At 62.7% G+C, this 25026-nt stretch overlaps 1 protein-coding gene across 1 annotated transcript; it reads right to left on the bottom strand.

Annotated features, from left to right (window-relative positions):
• Window positions 1–322: 322 nt before the first annotated feature.
• PHRF1 (PHD and ring finger domains 1) lies at window positions 323–23308 on the bottom strand. The gene is given in 20 exon segments (XM_070360394.1): window positions 323–653; window positions 1030–1158; window positions 1240–1509; window positions 1693–1820; window positions 1823–1849; window positions 2038–3443; window positions 3445–4528; window positions 5138–5292; window positions 5754–5873; window positions 6221–6402; window positions 6844–6971; window positions 9802–9928; window positions 10337–10541; window positions 10790–10879; window positions 13379–13497; window positions 14896–14979; window positions 15854–16068; window positions 19043–19141; window positions 19444–19559; window positions 23174–23308. Coding segments are annotated over 19 exon segments (4806 nt in total). The 5' UTR covers window positions 19538–19559; window positions 23174–23308; the 3' UTR covers window positions 323–509.
• Between the last annotated feature and the right edge of the window lie 1718 nt (window positions 23309–25026).

Raw genomic sequence — 25026 nt, 5'->3', positions numbered from 1 at the left:
CCTTCCCTCTTCTACTTCACAGTGAGAGCTCTGGCCACGCTTTAGAGCCAACAAACTGCTGGGAGTGCACAGACGTCCCCCTGTGCCAGAGAGGCAGCCCTTGGGTCCCTCTGCTGTGAACGAGGACTCCGTCTGCTTTGCCCAAGGCCTGTTTCTGGCCAGTGGGAACTGCCAACAGGGTGCCACCTGGGAGGTGGGGAGCCAAGTATACACCTGAGCAACTATCTGTCTGTGAAACACAAGGGAGCAGAAGGCTCACTAGGGGTGAAGTGCCCACCCGGGCCCACGCTTTCTCACCACCTTTCAAGTACTGAGCCAATCAGACATTTCTAAAGAGAATCCATTTTTGATAAATTAGAACACAGTGGGAACAGTGTGTATCTATAATATACATATAAAAAAGTCCAGTTTCAAACTATGAGCAAAGCAGGTGCACAGACCACGTGTGATCACAGGAACCCTGAAAACGGGAGGGCGGGGTGTGTCCGGTGTTCTGCTCCCGCCGCTCCTCAGCCCTCGGCGCTCTGGGCGGGCGGCTCCTCGCCGGCCTCGGCCCGCCGGTGTCTGCGCATGTGCCGGTACTTGTCCACGTAGGCCTTCACCAGGTTGCCCACCTTCACGGGGTTGATCTCCCCGCTCTTGCTGTGGCAAATCTGGGGGAGGGGGAACAGTGACCCAGACATCCCTCTGCTCCCCACATGGTCATGGATCATGGGGACCAGGCCCTGGGGACCCTGTGAGGGGCAGCGGGCAGGCCGACGTGCGTCTACCTGCTCTGCCCACCACAGGGTGGCTGACAGCCCTCCTCAAGCAATCTGACATGTCCGCCTCTAGGGGTCTCATTTTCCTAGCCGTGAGTGGGGTTAAACGTAGTGTTGCTCAACCTCTTTAACAACCGCTCACAAACAGCAGCCTTTACACCCCAAACACCTAAGTGGCCGGCTACAGCGAGGGGGTGTGGGTGTGGCCACGCAGCCCAAGGCTCACAGGCCCCGCCCACCCAGCCCAAGGCGCACAGGCCCCGCCCACCTTCTGCACCGCCTTGCGCAGGATGTCCTTATACTCCTCCTTGGTCACCTCCCTCTTCTGGTAGAAGGGCTTGATGGCCAGCTTCACCTCCTCCACGGCCCGCTCCTGCACGTGCAGCTTCTTCATGTACTGGGGGCAAGGACACCGGTGAGGGCTCGGCACCGGGCTACCGGCCCGCGCCTGCCCCTGGAGGAGGAGCAGGGGTCTCACCTCCTCATTCTTGGCCTTCTCTGGGGTCGGCCTGGGGGGAGCCGTCCTCTCCTCAGAGTTGTTGGCAGCAGTGGTGGCGGCAGCGTGGCCAGCTGGCTCTGAGGCTGCAGTCGGGGTGGTGGACACTGGGGCCATGCTCTGGGCCGCCCCGCAGCCCGGGAGGGGCAGGCTCCCCTGGAGGAGGAACTGGACCGCGGGCTGGCTGATAGGTGCATAAGGCGGGATGCCCGATGGCAGGGCTGGGCCGGGGGGCAGGCTGGGGCTCTGTACCTGGGCGAGAACACAGCCTGCTCGGCCTCTGCACACTCACTACCCCGTGCCCCCAACCCCACTTCTGAACCCTAAGAGCCCAGGCAGCAAGGGCTGGTGCGTGCGGCTCTCAGACCCAACCCAGCCCAGCCCAGCCCACATAGCCTGGGTGCAAGGCCACATCCCTCCAGCCCAGGGGCCCACCTGAGAGGAGTCAGTGTAGGGGAAGCCAGGCTCTGGAAGCGCATAAGCAGGGGCCGGCGGCTCAGAGAAGGGTGCCTGCTGGAACCCAGCCATGGGGCCCACGTCGTCCGATTCCCAGACTCCTTCCCGGGCTTTTGTGGCCTGTGAAGTGGTGTCCCTGGGGGCCAACATATGGGAGTGGGTGTTCTGGGGCCCTCTAGGCCACAAGACTGCCTCCTGGCTAGAAAATTCCAGAAAAGCGTCCTGAAGCGTCCAGGGCAGGCGCCGCCATCCCACCCCCAACGACCAAGGCAGCCTGGGAGTTACCCAAGGATCACTCCCCGCCCCCTCAAAGTGCCTACTCACACAGGCCTCTGTCATTGGCCGGGGCCCCGCACTCTGCCTCCTGGAGGTTCCAGGTGACCCTCTTCACCAGCGCCTTAGCCCGCAGCAGGGGGTTCTGAGAGGGGCCTTCCTCCTTCCCCACAGGCGTCCCGCCCGGAGCCTGGGCTCCCAGGGCACAGGGCACTGTGGCGGCCTCGTCTGCGTCCTGCTGGAGCAAGTGCTTCTCCTGGGGGCCCTCGGTCCCAGGCGAGGGCTGTGCCACGTCTTCACCGTGGATCCGAGACACCTCCCTCCGGATGATGGCCATGGCCAGGCTGGTGTCGTGCTGGGGGCCAGCTGGGGGCATGGTGGTCTTGGGCAGGAGGTCACGCTCTGGGGAGGAGTCCGTGCTCTCTGGGGAGGGCGGGGAACTCATATCATCAAGCTGCATGAAGATGGTGTCACTGGAAAAGTCCTCAAAGAGGTGCCCCGCCTCCACAGAGTCGCCATAGTCCACGTCCTCCGCTGGACACGCGGCCAGCACCTCCGGGACTGGGGCAGTCTTGTCGACTTCGGGCCCTTCTGGCAAGCCGTCTGCTCCCGCTGAGGATGGGGGTCTAGCCGGGGACCTGGCTGGGGGCTCCCTGTCTGGCCTGGGCTCCCCCTGGGGAGTGGGTGCTGCAGAAGCCTCTTTCGGGGCCAACTTCCGCTCAGGGGAGTGGGGGCGGGGCCGCGAGCGCTTCTCCCGGGACCGAGGCCGCCGGTGCGCCCGGGGCCGGTGTTCCGAGCTGGGGGACCTGGACCTTCGCCGCCGCCTCTCGCGGGAGCCGCGCCTGTCTCGGGGCCGCCCCCTCCTCTCCCTGGGGTGCCTAGGGGGCGAGCACTCCCTCCCCCGAGACCTGGACCCTGACCGTCGCCTCTTCTTCCTACGGCCCTCGCGGTGCTCGTGGGATGAGCTCCCAGGGCTCCCAGAGCGGGAGCGGGACCTCCGACGGCCGCGACCCCAGGAGTCTCTGCCGCGCTCCCTGCTCTTGTCCTTCGCCTTCTTCCGCTTGGCACGCTCGCGGCTGCTGGAGCGCTCGCTGGAGGACCTGCGGCCCCGGGCCTTGGGCCGGTGTCTCTTGGGCTGGTCCTCGCCCGCCGGCGGCGAGGCAGACCTGGAACTCCGGTCTCCTGAGCGGGACGAGCGGGAGCCTGAGCGGCCGGCACGGTGCTCCCTGGTGGCCGCCCTCGGCTGCGGGCCTTTCTTCCGGCTGCGGGAACTGGAGCGGGAGCGGGAGCGGGAGAGGGAGCGCAGCTCCACGACCCTGTGGGTGGTGGCAGGCGGGGCGTCTGGGCTGGGCGGCGTGTCGGGCTCCACCACAGTCACGCAGGTCACTGTCCGGCCCTCGGAGCCGAAGAAGGAGCTGTGGGGAGGCAGCTCCTCATCGCCCCAGGGCTCCGGGGGACGGCCGCTGAGCCTGTGCGCAGGGCTCCTCTTCCTGGAGCTCAGGCAGACTGGAGGGCCCCTGGGGGGGCTCCAGCTCTCTCCCCGCCCCGGTCTGCACCGTGTAGGAGGTGACGCAGCGCACGGGGGGCAGCACCAGGGCCTTGGGGCTGTCAACAGAGATGGTCCGCGTGATCTCCGAGGGCAGGAGGCCCAGACGCTCGGGGCTGCTGTTGGCGGAGCTGGAGTCGGAGCCCGTGGGGTTGAAGGGGTCATAGATCTCGCTCTTGAGCTGCTTCGTCTTCCTGACAGAGAAGAGGGGCGAGGGGCTCGCTCTCCTCTGCACCTTGCTGTCCACCGGCCGGAACGTGTTACAGAAGCCAGGGCTGAGCAGTCTGCCAGAATGGGCTGTGTTCCCAGGAATGTTGATCCTGAAACTCTCAAAGGTGGAGCCAACAGCCTTCCCCCGGGCCGGCCCCAGGGGGCCGGGGGGCTGGGGGCCCCCCCCGGAGTGCGTGCTGGGCTCCTGTGCGCCCCGGTTGCTGGGCTCACCCTCCACCCGGGCCCCGCAGCTAGGCTGTCCAGGGCCCTCCCTGCCTGTCAGCCGGCTGATGCAGGAGCTGGGGAGCTCGACGCCCTGCCTACTGGCAGGGCCCTCGTCCCCCCGGCTGCTGTCTCTCCTGATCTTTGGTATCCTGGGGAGCTCGGAGATGTCTGTCCGCCTGGGAGCTGGTCTCGGGGCCTGGCCCGGCACTGTACTCTTGGAGGGCGAGTCAGAACTGCTGTGTGAGGCCTTCAGCGCCGCGGGCCCAAGAGGCAGAGAGTGCTTGCTGTCACTGTTACACTGGCCACCCTCACTCTGCTGTATACCAGGTCTGCTCTCACTGGACGAGGTCTGAGACTGGCCCAACCGAGGGGTCACCGAGGAGTCCGGCTTTGCCGCTGCCCCCGATGTGAGTGCAGGGACACGGGTGGGGGCGGGGGCGGGGGCGGCCCTGCCCGGGCAGCTGGGCCCCGAGCTCTGTGGCCCGCTTCCTGACTGACGCCCCCCGGCGCCTTCTGGCTCTCTGGATGGACCAGCTGAGTTCTGCTGAAAAGAGACTGGCACTGAAAGACAGAAAGGCCGAGCCATCGGTCCCGCTGGCCCCGCAAGGGGCTCCACCTCCCGGGACGCCGTCTCAGTGCGGTGCGGTCTCCATTCCTGCTTGCTCAACACTGCAGCCTGGGGGGCGGGGGCCCCAGGCTCTCTGTGCTGCGGTCCACGCCCACTTCTGTTTCCTGCACTCTTTATGCTATTTGTGGATCAGAAAGGGCCTGGGCTCTGACAGACCCTTGAAAAGGGAGCAGCACCCCAGGTTACCACTGACTGCAGCTGTGAGGCCTGGCCTGCCCTCTATGGCCAGATCCACCCCAGCCCTGAGACCCGCCGGGGCCCCGACCTGTGGAGAAGGCCCTGCGCGGGTCCCTGGGGCTGTGAGAGCAGACAAGCAGCTGTGCCGCAGCAAGGAGGGCCTGTGGGCCGCCTGGAAACCCCACCACCAACTGCACTATCAGCAAGCGACGGAAAGACATCTTTAGCCTTTAGCACCCTTACCCACTGCTTGAGAGTAAACCCTAGGGCCGCTGGGTCGGCCACACACAGACTGCCTCCAGGACGTGTGGCCCTAACCCGGGGCGTGCGGAGGGCGGCAGGAGGCCGCGGGCACAGCTGCTCACCTGCCCTCTTGGCGCTGAGGGAGCCGTCGCGGTGGATGATGATGTCGGCACCGTTCATCATCAGAAGGCTCTGGCCAGACAGGATGCTCCCCAGCAGGTCAGGGCTGGGCTCTGTGTCCACTTCCGGCTGGGGGGCCACGGCAGGAGCACCTCTCCTGCAAGCAGACCGGGCACGCCCTGCTGTCTCACCCCTCCAGCCCTGGTGCCCCACGTGCAGGCAGGGACCCCGAGAGAAGGAACAAGACCCACCCCCCAGCAGCTCCCACCAACAGACGGCAGGGCGAGGGGGTAGACGCATGCGAGGCCCTTGGCCCCAGCTACACCGACAGGCGGAGCGCAGGAGCAATGCTGCCTGGCTGGGCTGATGGACTGTCAGCCGGGAAAGAAGGCTGGCTCCTTGCCCAGCCCCGCCCTGCCCTACGCCCCCTCCTTGTCCCTGCGCCCCGTGCCCCTGGCCTGGGACTAGCTGCAGCTCTTCCTCACCCACGAGCCAGGGAGAGGCCACAAGAGGCCTCAGGGTGCCATGTGGCAGAGCGCCCACCCGCCGTGGGGTCCACTGTTCTTGCGGGCCTGGGGCCCACCTGCACCCCATCCCATCCTACCCCCCAGGACGCACCTGGAGAGCCCCATGGAGATGGGTCTGGCTACAGGCTGGTGGGAGCGCAGGGCTGATCGGGAAAGAACCCTTCTCTTGGCGCTCAGAGGGGAAGCAGGACTTGCAGACGCCTCTTCACTGCTGGGGAGGAACACAGGCCAAAGGGCAGGTGGGCCTGCGTGTCCAGGCCCGGGAACTCCCTCCCACCCTCCACAGCGAGCGGCCCTCGGCAGGCCCCGTGACTCAACGCCGAGCCGGGGCCTGCGCAGGGACCTCGTGTCAGCAGCCGCCCCGGCCTCCGAGTCGGGAGGGATGGGGGCAGACACGCCAGGGGAGCACGGAGCTCTTTTCAGTCACCACCTAATGGGGTCTGAGAGCTGCTCAGAGCAAGGAACTTCACAAACACAAACCCCGAGAGTGAGCCAGGCCCCAGCGGAAGTGGCGTGTCCACTAGCCTGAGGGAGAGAGCCCAGCCCCTCTGCACCCACCTGTCAAAGGGGTCCAATTCATAGGGGTCTCCAAACAGGGAGAGGGAGGCTGCCCCGATGTCGGCTCGCATCAGCCCCAGAGACGGGTCTGCAGGCTTGTACACGGAGGGGGTGCAGGCTCCACAGGCCGGCCTGCAGAGGCCCAGCGTCCGTGCGATGCGCGAACGAGCCGTGGCTTCATTCTGAACCCAGGGTCAGAGAGAGAAACGACAGGGCTGAGATCCATGGCCTCCGGAAATGCCAGTTCAACTAGGAACCCACGGCACCAAACACGGGGCAGAGGGCTGGCCGCCCCAGAGCCTGAGGGGCGCACGTACTCATCACACAAGGACCCCGCCCAGGCCTCATTCCACCCGCCTCATACCAGGTGCCTGCTACCCTGGGCACAAGAGCCCAACAGGTGGGGGCCTGTCCCCGTGGGGCCCTGTGGTTCCAAAAGCCACTCTGCGGTACTCTGAACACACCTCGCTTCAGGCCCGTCTGCAGTCCACGCTGCAGAAATGTGCGTCTTTATTGGTGAGTCTCCAAGTAATTACAGAGACAGCTACTTCCGTGCCTCCCGCTGTCCCCCCACCGCACACAAGCCGGAGAACCCCCCTAGGGAGACCCCCGTCCCGGACTACCTTTATCTTCTGTGCTTTCCTCTTCTTCACACGACCTGGGCGTTTCTTCAACCTCGCCCCTGAGCTCCTGCTCTTTGTAGACAATCTGGACGGGGCTTTCTTTCTTCCTGACGTTTTCTTCCGTCTTCCTGCCAAGAGCACGTTGACAGCACTCGCTTCGCTGTCTGCCCCACCCTGCTGTCCCCCCAAGGCTCGGCCGACCAACAACTGTCCACCCCGCCTGGGGGCACTGCTCCCTTACTTCTTATTACGGGGTGTCTACACGCTTCCCCACGGGGGGCCGGGGGGCAGCACACAGCGAGGACAAGGCAAGTCTGAGCCTATGCTGATCTCCAGACCTGATCACTAGAACCAGCAAGGAGACGGTTTACACCACTACGGAACAACATTAGACCAGAGGACGCGAGCCGCTCAGCAGTCTCACCCTGAGGACTGCTCCCAGAGGCTGGGGAACAGAGGACTTCACGGTATGTTTCCAGCAAACATATCCCGAGGACGACCCTGCACAGCCAGCAGCCACCTGGGTGCTCTGGGCAACGGCAGGATCCCCGGCGGCCACAGGGGGCCCCGAGGCCGCACTGCTCCTGCAGCCCCGGAGCACTCAGGAACCTCAGCCCAGAAGTGGGTTCCAAGGAAGACAGGGATCCACCCTTGTGACTGTGCGGTGGAAGCGTGTACACCGAGTCTGGGTCCCTGAGCCCATGACAAAGCTGAGAGCCCTGCGCGATCTCCACGGGAGGACGCTGCCGCAGCAGCTCAGGGACAAGAACTAGTCAGCACAGGAGCAGGCCGGGCGTCAGTGAGCCTGCACCGGCTGCGGAAGCCACGCTCCGTGACGTGGCCGGGAGGGAGGAGCCACTGCGCCATCTCCTCAGTGACTCGCAGACTTGAGCCTGACGGAACTCCACCCACAGCTGAACCAGCCTCAGGCCTCCAGCCACCCAGGAGGTGAGATCTGCCACCAAGAGACCTGCTTGCTCCACCCCGTCAAGAGGACAGAGGCGCACGACAGGCAGCCCTAGCGCAGCACAGAGCTTTGCTCCAGCTCCACGTAAACTGCTTTAAAATTCCATCATGTCTATGACACAATTAGAACTTCCGATGCCGACAGGCTGCATCGTGAGGCTGTGGAATTACTCATCTCCTCAGGTGTAACAACGGTCTCGGGATTAAGTCAGAGAAAACACTCCCTCTCTTGCAGAAATGTGCCGGGAGACACGCACACGTAAGACGAGGACGTGCTTCAAAGTAACACAGGAGGCGGGGGGCACGGACACACTGGCCGGAAGCGGCCAGGCCCCGGGGAAGAGGTGACGGGGCCTGTGCCCGTGCCCCTCAGCCCCCACAGCTGTGACCACACCTGCAGAGACGTGACAGCTGAAGACAGGAGGGACACAGCAGAGGCGAGCCCGCCTCTCCAGGTGCTGCGGACGAAAGGTGAGCTGCTGGGATTGAGATGTGAGGTCCTGGATGTGACGGGGCAGAGTCAGGAGAAAGAGAGGAGAAGCGGAACCTCTCACCTGAGCCTGCAGCTCAGGGATCAGCGTGACCTCTGGGTGCAGAGAGCCGTGACCGACCCACCGGTCGCCCTCAGGTCTCGTCTCCACACCCAGCCTGTCCTCTGGGGAGGCCCGGGAGCGCAGGAAGATGGGAGGAGCTGGGCAAGAACACTGCCGCTGCGAGCGGGGTGGGCGCCTCTGACATGGCCCCTCCCGCGCCAACCGGTCTCCTCCTGTCTACTGAGCCAGAGCAGGAGGCACACCCACCCACGGGCACCCATGGGCAAGGGTCTGCACAGCAGCTTCACCGAGGAACAAGCCAGATGCCCGGCACAGGCAGAGGGACGAGCCACGGCACGCCCCGCACCAGAGAACACAAGTGAACCCACAGCCCCGCCACACGGTGACAAACCAGGGCACACATGCGAGCCCCTCCCGAGCAGAACCACGGACGCAGAGACAGCACCAACGGCAGGATGGCAGGCACCCGCAGGGGCTGCCGGGGGCAGGGTCCAGCTGGAAGGCTCGCCGGCCTCACTGGGAGCCACGTGCCCAGAGTGGATGCCCTTGTCACAGCAAATATGTCTCAATAACACTGGTTTTTCAGATTGTAACCCACTCAATGAAACAGGAGTCCGTGTCTTCTGATTCACACAAGTAGTTAAGCAAGAGGGCCAGCTCCTCTACGGAGCAGAATTCTGACCAGCAAAGACAGAGCACGGAGCAGGAACCGCCAAGGATGCTGACCTTTGGTGAAAGCTTCTCCCTGGAAGAAATGAACCGAACTTCCTGGGACAAAGTCACCAAAACTAACACAGAAAAGGCCCAGAAAACGTGAGCAGCATGGCAGCTGCACAGATGCTGAATTACTTCAACGGCCCCCACCCGGGAAAGCCAGGCACAGGGCTGCACCGGCGGGCTGCCCGAGCCAAAGAAAACAGCACGAATCTCCACAAGGCCCCTTCGGGCTCTTCCCGACCCACTTGGGGAGGCTGTGTCACTCTGATGCACGTTCGGGGTGCTGCCACACCAACAGCCGCCCAACAGGGCGTTCTTCAGAGGGACTGCTGCTGCTGCTGCTGCTGCTAAGTCGCTTCAGTCGTGTCCGACTCTGTGCGACCCCATAGACGGCAGCCCACCAGGCTCCCCCGTCCCTGGGATTCTCCAGGCAAGAACACTGGAGTGGGTTGCCATTTCCTTCTCCAATGCATGTAAGTGAAAAGGGAAAGTGAAGTCGCTCAGTCGGGTCCGACTCTTTGCGACCCCATGGACTGCAGCCTACCAGGCTCCCCGGTCCATGGGATTTTCCAGGCAAGAGTACTGGAGTGGGGTGCCATTGCCTTCTCCGTCAGAGGGACTAACCAGACCCAAACCCCAGGCCTGCAGGGCCTCGGATGCACATGGAGACCAGGCCACGCCACGGCAAGGACTGCGGGCAGCGGGAGCCAGGAACGCCTACCTCCTTTCCTCCTGCGGCGGGCTGGGGCACGCGGCCCGGGGCGCTGGTACACAGCCGTGCTGAGCCCGGCAGCCACGGCTTCAATGGTCTCATCCAGCAGAGAAGACATGAGGTACCTGGGGACACGCTGCGCAGCACAGGATGGCATGGTCAGGGGCGGAGTCGCCTCAGGCCTCTCAAGGGAGCCCGGGGACCCCGAGCCCCACAAGCTGCAGCAACAGACACCAGGCAGGCTGCGGGGGCTCCCGAGTGCCCATGGGGAGCAGGGTCTGGGAAGGCCTCCCGAGGGGCAGGTCGGGCACGAAGGCAGGAGGAGCACTCCTGGGCCTTGAGGAGAGCGGACTGCAGGCCTCGACGGTGGGGTCCTGGGCCCAAGCCCACCACGAAGTCCTCAGCCCTCCGGGCTGGCACCACGGCCCGTGAGTGACAGCACTGCCCAGCACCCCCAGGGCCACCTCTCCGCTGCTGTCGCCGCCTCGGGCCCCTCAGCGTCGCTCCCAGCACGCAGTCATCGTGGAGGGCCACAGGGACCCACCTGGAACCTCCTGGCCGTGGACATCCGGTTCCGGTTCACTGTCGCTCGCACCCTCTCGCTCTGCCTCGTCCTGGCGATGGCCCGTGTCCTCCCCGTGTGGGGCCGAAGCCGGCTGGTGGTGGGCACCACGTCAGCCAAGAGCAGGGAGACCTCTTCCTCGCTCACAGGACCCGCATCTTGGAAGAAAACACCTATGGCTGACGCGCTTCGCCACGCCCTGGCCCTGGCAGGGGGACTCAGGAATGGAAGGCAGGGGGCAGCTGCCTGGTGCCTGGGCCCTCAGAACCCCCCATTGACCAACCGCATACCCAACGTGCCCTCCCACCCTCGCACCGGAGTCCAACTGAAAGCCAGCCCTGCCAGACAGCCCGATGCCATCTCCCTGGGCCGAGGTGCCCGCCCCCACAGAAAGGGTCTGGGCTGCCTGAGAACAGGCAGCACGTTACCAGCGGCAGAAGCAGCCCCAGGGCAGCACATTCCGGACAGAACCACTCATCCACTGGAACCTCCTGGAGAGGGGGGTCCAAGCACTCCATGTGGTACCTGGGGGACAAGAGGGTGTCTAAGCCTCACGACAGTGCCCCCCATGTGGTGCTGTGCTCTTGTACCCCCATCCACGCTGGAGCCCTAACCCTGCAATGCAACTGCGTCTGGAGATGGACCTGCAGGGATGGTGAAGTTAAGTGAGGTCACCAGGGCGCACTCCAGGCTCCGGGACGGGCGTCTGAGAACAGAGATGCAGCACCCACCCTCACTGACAGCAGCACCGGCCCCGCCTGGGCTGCCGCGGAGGCCCCTCCCGAGGACGCGGGGCAGGCGACTGTGCCTGAGCCGGGGACCCCTGTCCGCTCCCTTCCCCCAGGCACTCTGGGCGGCCAGACCTCCTCCATAGGCCTCGGGGCATCTCGGCCCTATGGAAGGGCCCCAATAGCCCCTCAACTCTCCGCGGGGCACATACTATCTGGAGCCGAGAGACTGGCAGCTGGAAGCTGGCAGCTGTACGGGTGGTGCCCACCATTCCTGGGAGGTGGTCTCCAAGTACATGTCATTGGGAGGTCCTTTCCTGCCCACCACGGAGGTGGCCCCGCGCCCCCCAGCCGAGGAGGAGCTACATCAGCACCAGTTCTGCCCGGCGACACCTGCCCCACAGTGCTTCCTAACTTGTCCTCAGGGGAGCAGTCGAGGAGGAGCCACCAGTGCCAGCACCCTGGAGACTCCAGACAGTGCCAACCCCACGCTGCACACCCGAGCCCAGGCTGGACTCCGCTGCAAAGCCTCCTGCCGCTCCCAGCCCTGCCCTGTGTGAGGTCGCAGGGAGGCAGATCCTGCCCCGATCCCCAGGCTGGACCTCACCCGAGCACCCAGTGGACAGATGCCACAGGCCGACCCCAAGCACCGGGGAGCACCCAGAACCCAAACCATATTTCAGCCTGAGAAATCCCCCTGACGCAGTCAGTCTCAAGAATACCACCCAACACTGAGTGGCATCTCCAGAACTGAGAGTGGTTCAACCGTGTTCTCGCCACCACACCCCAGGATCTCAGAGCAGAGGCTGGCGGGGGTGATGTGGGCCCCTCCTGCCCAGTCTGCACCCACAAATCCCTCCACGGAGAAGACAGCTGCAGGCTCAAGCCCGGGAAACCCCCGTGGCCGCTCCTCAAGGAGGCCTGCAGCACTCACACATCTACAGGAACGACCCCCGCCCACGGCAACAGCGCAGCCCTGACACGGAGAGGTCCCCACTCACGAGTACCGTTAAGTCAAACACAAACAGAGGGAATCCCTGGTGGTTCAGTGACCATTTCACTGCCAGGGCCCGGGTTCAACCCCTGGTTGGGTAACTAAGGTTCCACAAGCCCCACGGTGCAGTCCCTACTCCCCCAGAGGTAACAGCTTAAGGGAAAATCGAAGCTTGGCAAATGAACACCCCACTCGGGGCTCCCCAGTGCCCCAGCATCTGCGAGACCACCAGAAAACGCACAGGCTGGTTTCAGGCTCAGGGAAGCCAGAGGCAAGGCTGGTAACCGCGGCCACGCCAGGACCAGCCTCTCCTTCCCCTGCGTGTGGCCTCCCAGCAGCGTCCCGCAGTCCCAGCCCTTCCTGCACAGCCACCCACACTGGAGGCGAGGACGCGCCCTGCCCTGCGTCCCACAGCCACAGTACGTGACGGCGAGGTCCGTGGGCAGGACACCAGGGCCCCGCTTCTGCCCTCCAGATCCAGAGCGACAACAGGCTAAACGTGACTCCCCCAGACACAGCCAAGCTCCGGGACTGCCGCGGAGCAGGCACAGTGCGGTCAGACCTCTGGGGCTGTCACAGGACACGGATGCGGCTGACAGCCATGAGGAAGGAGGGAGGTCCGTGTTCTCAGCGGTGTGAGCCCTGAGGGGGACTGAGAGGCAGGCGGAGGTGCGGCTAGGCCCTGAGAGAGGGCCCTGCTACCAGGGGACAGGGAGACGGCAGGAAGGGGCCCTGGCGGGTGGCCCAGGCAGTCTGCACTGCCCCATGGGTGCTGGTCCTCCAGGGCCCACGCTGCTCCAGGGTGAGGAGCGTGCCTGATGGGAAGCAGGAGCCCCCACCGCGTGGACGGACGACACCACAGGCTACTGCGGATACAGGACGGCTGGCAGCCCTGCTGGAAGCCCACCCTGCCCACCTGCCCTGCCGGGGAGGCTCCCACAGCCTGTCCACCCTGGCCCGGCCGGCCCACACCCCCGTTTCCCGCGTCTGCCCTCCGTCCTGAGCTGTAAGGTGCACCTCTGCGAGCAGTCTTAGGAGATGGCTGGGAACGGGGAGGGTGTAAACAGCAACGAGAGAAACAGCCGCAGGAGGGTAGAGGGGATGGAGCACGTGAGCTCAGGCCAGGCCGGCAGGTGCAGCAGCAGACGCTGGGGTTCAGATGACCTGTGGGGGCTCATGGCGCCGAGCACAGCCGGGCAGGCCTGTGGGGCTGGCGTGCGGAGCAGCGGCCCACAGGCTCCCCTTTAGCACGTTGGGGGTCCCAACTTGGAGCCAGGCCCGACAGGACGGGGAGGGGCTCACCCAGCGTCGCAGCCGTCACAGAGCAGCAGCCGGTCCTCCCGGTCGCTCCGGCCACACACCTCACAGAAGGTCGGGTCTTCATTCTCGTTCTCCCCAAGCTGGGCACTCTCTACTGGAATCTGGGGACAAGAGTGCGCTGAGCACACAGCAAGCAGGATTCAAGCCCCAGAGCTGTTTGTATCGTTCTAAATCGATCCAAAGCAGATTTGCGCACACGGCTTCCGTGGGCCCGGGGGCTCTGAAGTAACACATACATGGTTTTAACATTCCCTAGCCATTTCAGGACAGCGAACCCCAAGAAAGAAGTGACTCAACAGAGAACAAGGTGTGCGCTGCAGAAGGACCCCAGGGCAGAGGAACAAAGAGCCAGCCGAGCCCACGGGTGGCGCTGCAGAGCGGGGAGGCGGCGGGCACACATGGACCTGGCCTCAAGCGGGCGCTGCCCCTCGACAGTCACTTCTGCTCCCCATGGTGCCGCCAGCAGGCACCATCTGTGGGGGGCGGGCCGCCTTGGTCTCCTGCCCCGAGTCCCACCCGAGGAGCAGTGTCTGCTCCTCCCTCCCCGCCGTGCTCCCCAGCTTCGCTCCCACACCAGGCAGGCACTCAGGGCCTCCCCGTGCCTCCGGGCTCTCTGCCGGATCTGGACCTATTGGTATGAGGGGACATGCACCACCTCTGCCTCCCCACAGAGGACAGCTCAGGGCCCGCCCTAACTCACAGCTACTCAAGCAGAGCCAGCCTGCAAGGAAACTGCCCGCGCTCCTGCGGCCTCTGGGCAGAACAGCAGAGTGCGGGCGGGCACAGGAGGGCGTCCCTGCCAGGATGGGGTCGCCCACACAGACTCAGAGAAGTCTGTGTCCCCAAAGCGGAGTCCCCGCTGCCTCTGGCTCCACAGTGAAAAAACAGATCTCTGGCTACAACCAGCCCACTGAGAAGATGTGCAGCCAGTCTGTATGCACCATCCTCCCCGGCAGCACCCCGAGGCTTGTGAGGACCTCCCTGACCAGGGCGGAACCAGGGCCAGACCATGCAGGCAGGGAGTCTCAACCACCAGGCCACCAGGGAACGCCTTCTCTGAGACTAACGCTGCTGCTCAACAAAAGGAGGCCTGCAGAGGCCCCAACAGCGAGGAAGATGCCCGCCCTTAGCTCTCCTGGCCCTGCCCTGTGCCTTCAGAAGTCTGGTCCCGAAAGCTGGCCGCCTCCCAAGTCTCGGGTCCACCCCAGCCTCCCCCACGTGGCTGCTGTGGCTCAGGAACGAAGCAGCTCGGAGAAGCAGAAGAGGCGCGTGGAGTGAAGGGGAGGGAGTCAGGGATGGCCCTGACGCAGAGCCCATACCAGCCAGGCACATAGCACCACCGCCAGCCCAGGCTTTAAGCCTACGGCTGCAAATGGCATTTCAGCAGATTTCTAAAGCGCACGCAACCAATACTTCAGGAGAGCAAATCACCTTTTGAAGGAAGGTTTCCCATGAGACAGGGACCAATGTAATACACATAAGGGTGCACCTACACTTACCTTCTTCAAGATTTTACCACCAAATTGAGCTCGAATACAAATACACTTAAATATAGTTCGATCAACTGGACAGGAATTGGCATTCTGTAAAAAAATAAAAACTGTATTATAATCTTGAAGAGTCACTGTCACTGTTAACACCACCTCAAAAGGATTTCTCTTAGAAGTTGAGAGCTCCTTTCACAAAAAAACCCAGTCGCTGACTCAGTGCCCGTGTGCACCAGGCCCTGTGTGAGGGCCGAGAGCACAGCCGTGCAGAAGAGAGAAGCCACGCTCCCGTGGCGCGGGGCAGCTCTCCTGGGGAGCCGACACACGAACCATCAGTGCCCAGTAAACAGGAGGGCGCGGGGCAGCAGGCGCACTGGGGGCCAGGTGGGCAGCCGGGCACGGACAAGGTGGCTCGGCACTCGAGTCGCTGCCGCCACCGCCACCCTCACTGCGGAAGGGCGGGTGCAGCGCAGCCAGTCCTGCCCGCGCTCCAGGGCCCACAGCCATGACAGAGGGAAGGGGGGAGCAGCAGGCGAGGCTGGCGTCCTGAAGCACGGCACGGGCCGGAGCTGCAGTCACTTGTCCTTGGGCTCATGCTTCTTTGAGTTTTTTTCACAAAGTTCAGAAGAAGGGCGGGCAGTGCTTCCAGAGCTCACCCTGCAGCACCCACGCCCCCGTGTGCACCACTGCTGCGCTCACGGGTCAGGCTCCGTGTCTGTGAGCTGACCCCTCAGCACACGCCTACCAGCCAGCTCAGCTGGCCGGCAGCCCTGGGCCACCCGGGATTTCTGGCCCATAAACCCCTCTCCTCGTTCTGTGCTCCCCAGAGTGAGCGTCACTAGCCACCCAAGGGCCCAGAGCATGGACAAAGCAGAGACCAGACCTGCCATCAAGCAGAGACCCAGACCCACGAGAGGCCGGCCAGGGGCTGGTCACCCACACGGAGCCCAGCCGAAGAAACGCCACGCACCTTGGACCACTCCACAATGCAATCGAGGCAGAAATAGTGGGCGCAGTTCTCGGGCGTTCCCACAGCCTGCTCCCTGAAAGCATTGAGACAGATCGGGCAGCTCTCGGAGTCGTCATCGGAATTGAACGCACCGCTGCCTTCCAGAGCTCCCTGAGAATCCGCCGCCGCTGCCAACGCGTCCAGGTCGTCACCATCGTCCTCAGAGTCCTCGGAACCTTAAGAGGCAAGATCACAAGTCTGTGAACTGGCGCACAGGAGGCACAAGGCCCCAGCTGCACTTGGAGCCAAATTGGAACCCCCGCAGGAGGCAGGCGGCCCCCAGGGGCCAGCACGCCTCTGGGCGTAGTGCAGCGGCCTCTGGAGGACACCTCACTCCAGCAGCACCTTCTCAAAGCCGTCAGGGAGCTGCCACCTTCGGGGAAGGCCTTTCCTTTTCCTTTCCTCCAGATCAGAGACCACAAATGCCTAACCAGGCAAGCTGCACACCACAGCCCTAATCAACCTCTAAAAGTTTCTGAGGCCATTCAGCTCGCACGAAAGTCAGTATGTGCTTCAGTTTTCTCTCCCCACTGAACTCCAGTGAATAAAGATCCAAGTCACAGCAAGACGCGGACGAGAGGCGCGGTGGGCAGGGTCCTCGCATGCCCGAGACCCTGCTGTCACACGACATAACCACACGAGCTCTGGAGAGCAGCTTCCTCTGCCGGTTGTACAACCCAAGAGAACAAGAGGCTGACGCACCCTGTCCACCGAGGGGTGGCCTCCAGAACCTAAGCGAGGAGGAGAGGGGGTCCCACCAGGGCAAAGACAGGATGAGAGCCCCACACTGTGGGGCCTGAAACCCGGCAACAAGCCAGACCTTGGGGGAGGACCCTGAGCCTACATAGGAGCGGTGCCTCTGCGACCCCTTGATGTCAACTGGGCAAGACCTGCGCAGAGGACTGGCTGCTGGTATCTGGACTACAGACGACACTGAGACATCAAGTGTGCTCTTCTCAGCTGCTGTGTGTGTGACAATCTGTTACAAAACAAGAGAACTAAGCTGGGCTCCACAGAGTTCTGGAGAGTGCTTTGGCTCAGATACACGCCTGGCTGAGGCCAAGGGCACAGCAGCAGGTGGAGCATGGGAACCGGGTACTCTGGCTCTTCCTCCAGAATCCCAGAAGACCAGGAGCTGAGGGGCAGGCAGAGAGCCGGCCCCTGGAGGCCACCCCGAGTCCCTGAGGGGCAGCAGCCGCCAGCAGTGAGGCACCGAGGCCGAGCCAGCCGCCCGCCCACCTCATCCCGGGAGCTGCACGACCAGGTCCCAGACAGAAAAGGGCCCAGGAGGAGGAGGTGCAGACACGGGTACCAGCCCAGAGTGGCAGCTGCTGGCACGCCTGCGAACCCAGGCAAGGTGAGGGCAAGGGCCCCGTGAGCAGGGCAGGACCACACAGGAAGAGCCGAGAGCAAGCTGTGGGGAGGGGCCGCTCGGGGAGGGGCTCGAGGAGCAGAGCAGGAGGGTGTGTGCGCACCACCTGGATGGCTGGTGAGGCACAGACCAGAGTCCTCAGTTCTCCTCTCTCATCAAGACTTGAACAGGTGTTTCTACAGCTGGAACCTGAGCAAACAGCGACACAAGCAAGTGACTTTCGGGAATCAACGTCATGGCGAAAAAGCAACAAGATGGGCAGAAAGAGCTGCAGGCGAGGGGCTCGGCCGACACGAGGCTGTGAGGATGCAGGTCGCTTCTCGGAAGGCAGGCCCCCCGAGCCGTCTAGGTTTTCACCAGCCGGAGATCCCCTCCTTCCCCGCCTGTTTCACAGACTGGCGCTGAAGAACACGGGGTGTACAGTGGCGGGTCGGTGCCCCTCAGCTACAGCTGTGGCCTCCAGGTGCCTGCCCTCCACCAGCACCTCCTCATCACCTGCAGGACTCGGCTCTGTGCCAGCTGCCCGCCAGCACTCTGCCCGCCCCACATACACCACCGCCCAGCTAGCTCTCCTGCCCTCCAGATCACACCTGAGACCTGTCCTTCTGGAAGCTTCTCACCAACCCAAGACCAAAGAACCTAAGCCCACCCCCTTCTCCTGATGTCCCCTAAACAACACCCTTGGCATCTATCCCCCTGAGCTAACCGCTTCTTTGTGCGCTGTCTCTGCCCCTGGATGGTGAGCTCCTGCCGGTCTTCCAGCCCCCTGCACCCAGCCCCTGTCCACTGGCATCCACAGGCCCTGTGGCCTCTGCTCCAGGGCTGAACCTACAAGGACCTCACGTCCTCCGCCGCCAAGCCCCAAGTCTATCTGCAGAAACGAGTGGAACAGCCCCATTGTCACCTGCAGACTCAGCCCAGAGCCGCCTGTGCCTGCAAAGAAGTTACAGTCTAACTCTGGGATAATGTGTCACCAACGCAAGCAAACTCACGCTGCTCCTTCATAGGCACTGCCCCAAACATGTGGGTTACCTCTCTGGAACATTCTAACGCTCATATCCACGGAGCTCCAAGGACCGTGATAGACCAGGTGGATGCCTCAACATCCACGCAGGTCCCAACAGCGGTGTTGGAAGGGAAGCAGCAATGAGCCAAGCTCCTGAAGCCCAGTGCCACACGGGGAGGGGCTGGGTGGGACAGTCTGGGGAGCCCACAGGCCACGCGCCAGCCAGGGTGGCCGGGAAGGCCAGGGAAGGCAGCGCGGCAGGTGCGCGGCACTCGGGGCAGGACATGCACACAGCAAAGCTCCCGCACCTAAGTTCTGAGGTGCAGACTGAGAGTCTTGTAGCAGTTGCTCCACGCCTCTGCCGGCTCTCTCGGGAGTTTGGGAACCAGGGCTCAGGCTACTCTTGCTCTCTAACGGGCTCCGGGTCCACCCTGCCCACAGGTCCGTCCAGCTGCATGCTCCCTGCAAACGCCCTTCACGCTGCTCCCTGTTCTCAGGCCCTTTACCCTCCTGCTGCCATCAGACAAGAGACCTTTCCACTGTGTCGTCAGCCCAACCACATCAACGCGAGCCAGCTGCCCAGCTGAAGACAAAACCCACTGCAGAGGACTTCCAGAGGAGGCCACCGTGTTAGGCAACATCACCCTGACAGCTCACAGCCTCCACTGCCGGGTATGCGGAAGGCGGCAAGCTCACCAAGGCTGTTTTCTGAACAGCAACTCCCGTCACAGCGCGAGAGGACCTGGGGCCCCGAGGATGTCCGTGTTCTCACCAGATCCGTCCTCCAGGTCCCCGTCCGCATCCTCCTCATCGCTGTGCTCGCTGCCAGAGTCGTCCTCAGAGGCGTCGCTGTGGGCATCACTGCTTCCTTCTACAGCGACAGGGAAGACACAGGCCCGAGGGCAGTGTCACAGCCGAGGCAGCAGAGAGCAGGGCTGGGGAGAAGGTGCACGGGGCGCTCAGAGCACACCTGCCAACAGGGCTCCTGGCAGCACCCGGCCCCCGGGCCAGGCGGCGAGGGTGAGGTGTGCGGGTGGAGGCTCTGGACTTAAGAGCACGTTTGTATTGACCACGTCAACAATAAAAAGCAGACGACGTGCTGCTTGTGCACTTGAAGGGCAACGCGTAAAGGCTCACTCCCCGCTCTGGGCGGAGGGGCGGGGGGCGGCTCACCAGCATCGCTGGCCAGGGCGGCAGGACGGAGTCTGGGGTGGCCATCGGGCCCCGGGCTTCGGTCCACAAGCTCGTCCAGGCTGTCGTCATCCATCGCTGGACATGGGCGTTCAGCTCTGAGAGAAGCGAGGGTCGAGTAAGTCCCCTCTGTTCTAGGCTTTGCGTTAAGCTCCCCCTAGACAGTGACAACCGTTATACGTCACACTCCTGCCGACATGCATCCCGCCCTAGCACAGGAGACAGAACTGGCCCGGAACTGTGCAGGCACACACAGAAGACTGGCTCCTGTCCACAGAGCCACGTTCACAGCCAGATGCCAACTTACAACAAGCCTAATGTAGCCTCAGACCAGCCGTGTTCTTGTTCAGCCACCTTCCACACCTCAACACTCCGCGGGTACCCAAGGCCAGGCTTGAGGGAAACGGCGTATCACAGGCTGAGTCAAAGTGGGGCTTTCAGCGAGGGGTGGGTGCCAGAAGGTCCAGGTGGCAAGCTGGCCCTCTGCCCACACTCCCATGGCACATCCCCCTCAGCCACGGCTGGCCAGCCCAGCTCTGCACACCTGCCCCCCACAAGAGGCCACAGGCACCAGCTGGGGCTCCTCTGACCTGGCCTCAGCCCCTCCAGGAACACGGCCAAGTCACCTGCCTACCCAGGAGCAGCATGGGGCTGTGGGGAGCAGGGGCCAGGCTGCCATGTCCACCTGCTCCTGGGCTCCTGGTCACCACCTGGGGGTGCCGAGCCTGCCTGCTTCTGCCAGTGTAACGGCGAAGACCGAGACCAGTGACCTCACAGACGTAAAGGGACACAAGCACCTTCCTGCCCCAGGGACTCTGACTTTGGTCTCGAAACAAGGGTTCCTTCCCCATCAGGGCTCCTCACTTCCCTGGTGAGCCTGAGAGGAGACCCCCCGCCATGGCACAGTGCGTTTGTGAGTCCAGTCTGCACATCTAAAGAGCAAGACCAGAGGAACGGAAGCAAAGCAAGAACCGGGGCAGGAGGTGAGGCGGACAGCAGCAAGCCAAGAAGGCAGGAAAGCCTCTCACTCCAGGATCCCACATGCAGGCTTCTCTCCCAAGGGTCACACGCCGCGTGCTCCACACGCATCAGCTAGCACCTGGGCAGGCGCTATTGCCCCCACCACTGCACAGATGCTCCCGAAGGGCGGTCCCTGATGGGGCTGAGGCCAGGGTCACAGCCAGGGGGTCTCACATCCCAGACAAAGCCCCAGGCTCTGGAACGACGGCTTCTAAAACAGTGAAGGCATGTTAATTTCACTAAATGGCCACCTGCCACACGATGCGTCTGGCTGGAAACAGTCAACTGAGATCATGACCCCAAAGTCACCACCTTTTTTCTACCTAGCTCCCTAGGGTTGAGAAAATCAGTCAGTCCTGCTCAACTACGGGTCTGCACGCCCCTGCTTGGTGAGTCAGCAGCACGGCAGGGTCCTTCGCTGTCTTCTACCCAAGCCCCGACCACAAGCACTGCTGGAGATGCCGTCGGATGAGACGGTGCCACTGCCCACCCAGGAGCACGGCACCCTCCTGTGCGCATGGCGGCGGCAGGGCCGCTGCAGGTGGACGACCTGTAAGCCTCAGGCTGCACCTGTGACCAGATTCCACAGCGCCATCCTATGACACCTACCTACCGTACCTACCCTGCCCGACTCGTGCGGCAGGGGTCCTGCGCCGGGGACGCTCAGCCTATGGCGGGGTGGGGGTGGGGGGTCAGTGTTCACACCCAGGAAAGTACCAGGGCAAACTTCAGAAAATGTAACCCTCCAAGGAGACCACAGAGCACCCTCAGGGGCGGTTCACTTGCACAAGGTCAAAAGTACAAGTTAACCCCTGGCTTCTCCCTCAGTAACTGAGACCGAGGCCTGCCTCAGAGAGCTGTCAGAAGAGGTCAGTGTGGCCACGATGGGGTCTGGCCCACGGGGACTTGCCAGGGACACCAGCTCTGGAGCGAGGCTGACTCCCTGTGTCCCTGCACATGTGGGGTTCAGTCCCTCAAGCCCTGTGCTTCGCCATCACAGCCGGGGAGGAGACTTTCCAAAGGCCACCCAATACCCCTCTCCCTTCCGGGCATGGTCACACACAGCACCTTCTGGCAGCGCCCAGGGAGAAGAGCCCGGAGTCTCTGGTACTTCCCAGACCAAGCAGCTGTGCAAACACTAAATAAGAGACCAACATTAGGGACCCCTGGCACCCCGTTTCTCCGTGAGGAACGCTACACTCAAAACACTGCGGGAATGTGACCCTGGCTCAGGACCTACTGGCCCCAGTGGCAGCCCCAGCTCAGATATGCCTGCCCAGATCCACTATCCCCACCTCCGCTTGCACGTTCCAGACCAATGCCCGGGAAGCCCTTTCTGCAGGAGGCGCACGGCCCCTCCCGGCTGCTGGCCGCCTCCGACAGTGCAGGCAGTGCTCTATGGCTTTTCTGCTCAGTCTCCAAACTTGAGGGAGCCGGGGGAAAATTTAAACGAAAGTAGTATTTCCCTCTATTTTCAAATCCAGGGACTGAAAGCACCTTTTATCCCAACTAAGGAACCAAAAGGCCTTCCGGTGTGGTCACTGGCAGCTGTGCCGTGACCAGAACCTGGGTGCCCGTCCCCAGGCCCTAAGCAAGGGTGTTAGGTCCAACGGCTCAGGTCCAACGGGCTCAAATCTCATTTTTCATTCGTCGTCTGCCAGAGTAGCTACAAGACCTTGAAACTGTAAGCTGCAATACAAGTCAAAAAGCGAGAGCCCAACCTCCCCACCACCAAAAACAACAACAAACTAGAGTCCAGTAAGGTCTTAGCAGGGTTGAGAGAGAGATCAAGAGTGCATTACAGGGGGCTGCTGGGAGAACCAAAGCCAGGCTGGCTCTGTCAGGGCCCTACTACCAGCCTGGTGCAAAAGAAGAACCAGCTATTGTCATTCTGACTCAACATTCTTTCCCTAAGGAAAAACACCAATGGTTCAGGGAGAGGGCAGGCATGCTAAAGCCCAAGTCAAACTCAGCCTTAGGTTCTGTCCAAGTGACCAAAGGCCAAACCGTGGCTCACCAGGTGACTACTATTCTATTGTTACAGAAACAAGAAAAGTATATAAACTCCACAAAGTTGACAACGATGTAACACAATCCTTGTTACAAAGAAAAAAGAAAAAAAAAAACAAAACATGGGCCAGGAATCAGATTCAGGGCTTAGGTTAACAACCGGCCCTGGCTCGGCATTCAGCAGCTGTGTGACGTTGGCAAGTTACTTAACATCTCCAGACTCCAATCTACTTATCTGTAAAAACAAAAAGGCCAATACCTACTCCCGAGAGACTGCTATGAAGACTACGTGAGTTAAGGACCGGGAGACCATCCCAACAACCACACGGGCCTGTCGACACACAGGCGAAGCCAATAAAAGCAAAGAAGACGAGGCGTGGAGACGAGTTAGCAAAGGGTCATACTCCGCTCTCGGAGCGCGGAGAGCGACAGCACAGGGGGCGGGTGCCACAGGACGAGGCGGAGGGCTCCTCGCCTCCCGGGAACCCGCCTGCAGGCGGGCCGCCCGGCCTCTGCGCGAGGCCTCCAGCACCCGCAGGAGGCCGCCGCCGCCCGTCAGCCCGGGGCCTGAGCAGCGCAGGCCTCGGACCGCCGGGCAGGCCTCAGACAAAGCGTGCGGCGCCCGGAGCGGCCCTCCGGCCGGGGCGCTACTGAAACCCGGAACGCCGCGGCCCGCACGTACCCGGAACCGTGCGCCCCGCCGGCCGTTCCCCGCCGCTGCCGCAGGTGCCGCCACAGCAAGAGACACAACTAGGCCCGACCGCCACCGCCGCCGTCGCCTCCGCCGCGCGCTCCTTGACCCGGAAGTACATGGTGCCGGCTTCCGGGGCTTTCCCGCCCCGCCTGTTGGTGGGTACCATAGGGACGAGGGAGGGAAGGAAACGTCTGAGGTGGGGAGAGCGCCGCTACTTGAGCTCAGGCATCTCGAAGCCTTGGGAACACCATTGAATACGTTGTTGTTGTCCAGAAGGACCAGTTTATTGGAAGATCTTGAAGAGTCTACGCCCCCGCCTGTGGGCTGTTCCGAGAGGTACGCCCCCGTCTGGAAGGTGGTACAGTCCAATCCTAGCTCACCGCCCAGGGCGAATGGGAGCGGACGCCCGGCACACCTAGGGCCCCGCCCCCAGCCCGGGCCCCGCCCCGCGCGGTGGCTCCGCCCCCACGCATTCACCGGACCGGATCCCCATTTCTCGGACCCGGAGAGCGCGAGCCGAGGATCAGCCTGGCGGCGTCCCCGGCCCAACAGCTTTGCGCCGTCCGTTCACGCCACCGAACACTGGCGGACCCTGTGCGCGGGCTCCGCCAGGTGCTGGACAAGAACGAGCCCCCAGCCCAGAGTCCCGCCGGGGCCGCACACAGTAAACAGTGAACCATGTGGATGCTGCGCCGCTCGGTGTGTGAGAAACGGATTCGTGCTCTGATAGAAGAGCCGAGTCCCGGACTCGGGAGCCAGGAGGACTCGCCGGTGGTAGTTAGTGGGTGAGGAGGGACCTGGCCGAGAGGTGCTGGCGGAAGGGGCAGCGGAGGGGAGAGCGCGAGAAGCTGCCAGGACCCCAGAAGCGGGGAGCCCCATCGGCTAGGTGGGGGACAAACGCGGGCTTCTAAGAGCCCCGGGCGGCGGCGGCGGGTGAATTGAGTGGACCGGCCGGGGCGGGCCGCGGACCAGTAAGAAGGCCACTTTAGTAACCCTGCAACCCTCAGATCAGTCGCTCAGTCGTGTCCGACTCTTTGCGACCCCATGAATCGCAGCACGCCAGGCCTCCCTGTCCATCACCAACTCCCGGAGTTCACTCAGACTCACGTCCATCGAGTCAGTGATGCCATCCAGCCATCTCATCCTCTGTCTTCCCCTTCTCCTCCTGCCCCCAATCCCTCCCAGCATCAGAGTCTTTTCCAATGAGTCAACTCTTCGCATGAGGTGGCCAAAGTACTGGAGTTTCAGCTTTAGCATCATTCCTTCCAAAGAAATCCCAGGGCTGATCTCCTTCAGAAGGGACTGGTTGGATCTCCTTGCAGTCCAAGGGGCTCTCAAGAGTCTTCTCCAACACCACAGTTCAAAAGCATCAATTCTTCGGTGCTCAGCCTTCTTCACAGTCCAGCTATCACATCCATACATGACCACTGGGAAAAACCATAGCCTTGACTAGACGAATCTTTGTTGGCAAAGTAATGTCTCTGCTTTTGAATATGCTATCTAGGTTGGTCATAACTTTCCTTCCAAGGAGTAAGCGTCTTTTAATTTCGTGGCTGCAGTCACCATCTGCACTGATTTTGGAGCCCAGAAAAATAAAGTCTGACACTGTTTCCACTGTTTCCCCATCTATTTCCCATGAAGTGGTGGGACCAGATGCCATGATCTTCGTTTTCTGAATGTTGAGCTTTAAGCCAACTTTTTCACTCTCCACTTTCACTTTCATCAAGAGGCTTTTGAGTTCCTCTTCACTTTCTGCCATAAGGGTGGTTTCGTCTGCATCTCTGAGGTTATTGATATTTCTCCCGCCAATCTTGATTCCAGCTTGTGTTTCTTTCAGTCCA

Source organism: Bos mutus, chromosome 22 (assembly GCF_027580195.1).
Source record: "Bos mutus isolate GX-2022 chromosome 22, NWIPB_WYAK_1.1, whole genome shotgun sequence".
Classification (NCBI taxonomy): Eukaryota; Metazoa; Chordata; class Mammalia; order Artiodactyla; family Bovidae; genus Bos; species Bos mutus.
Note: the sequence above shows the minus strand (reverse complement) of the source record. Positions and strands in the feature narration are given on the sequence as shown.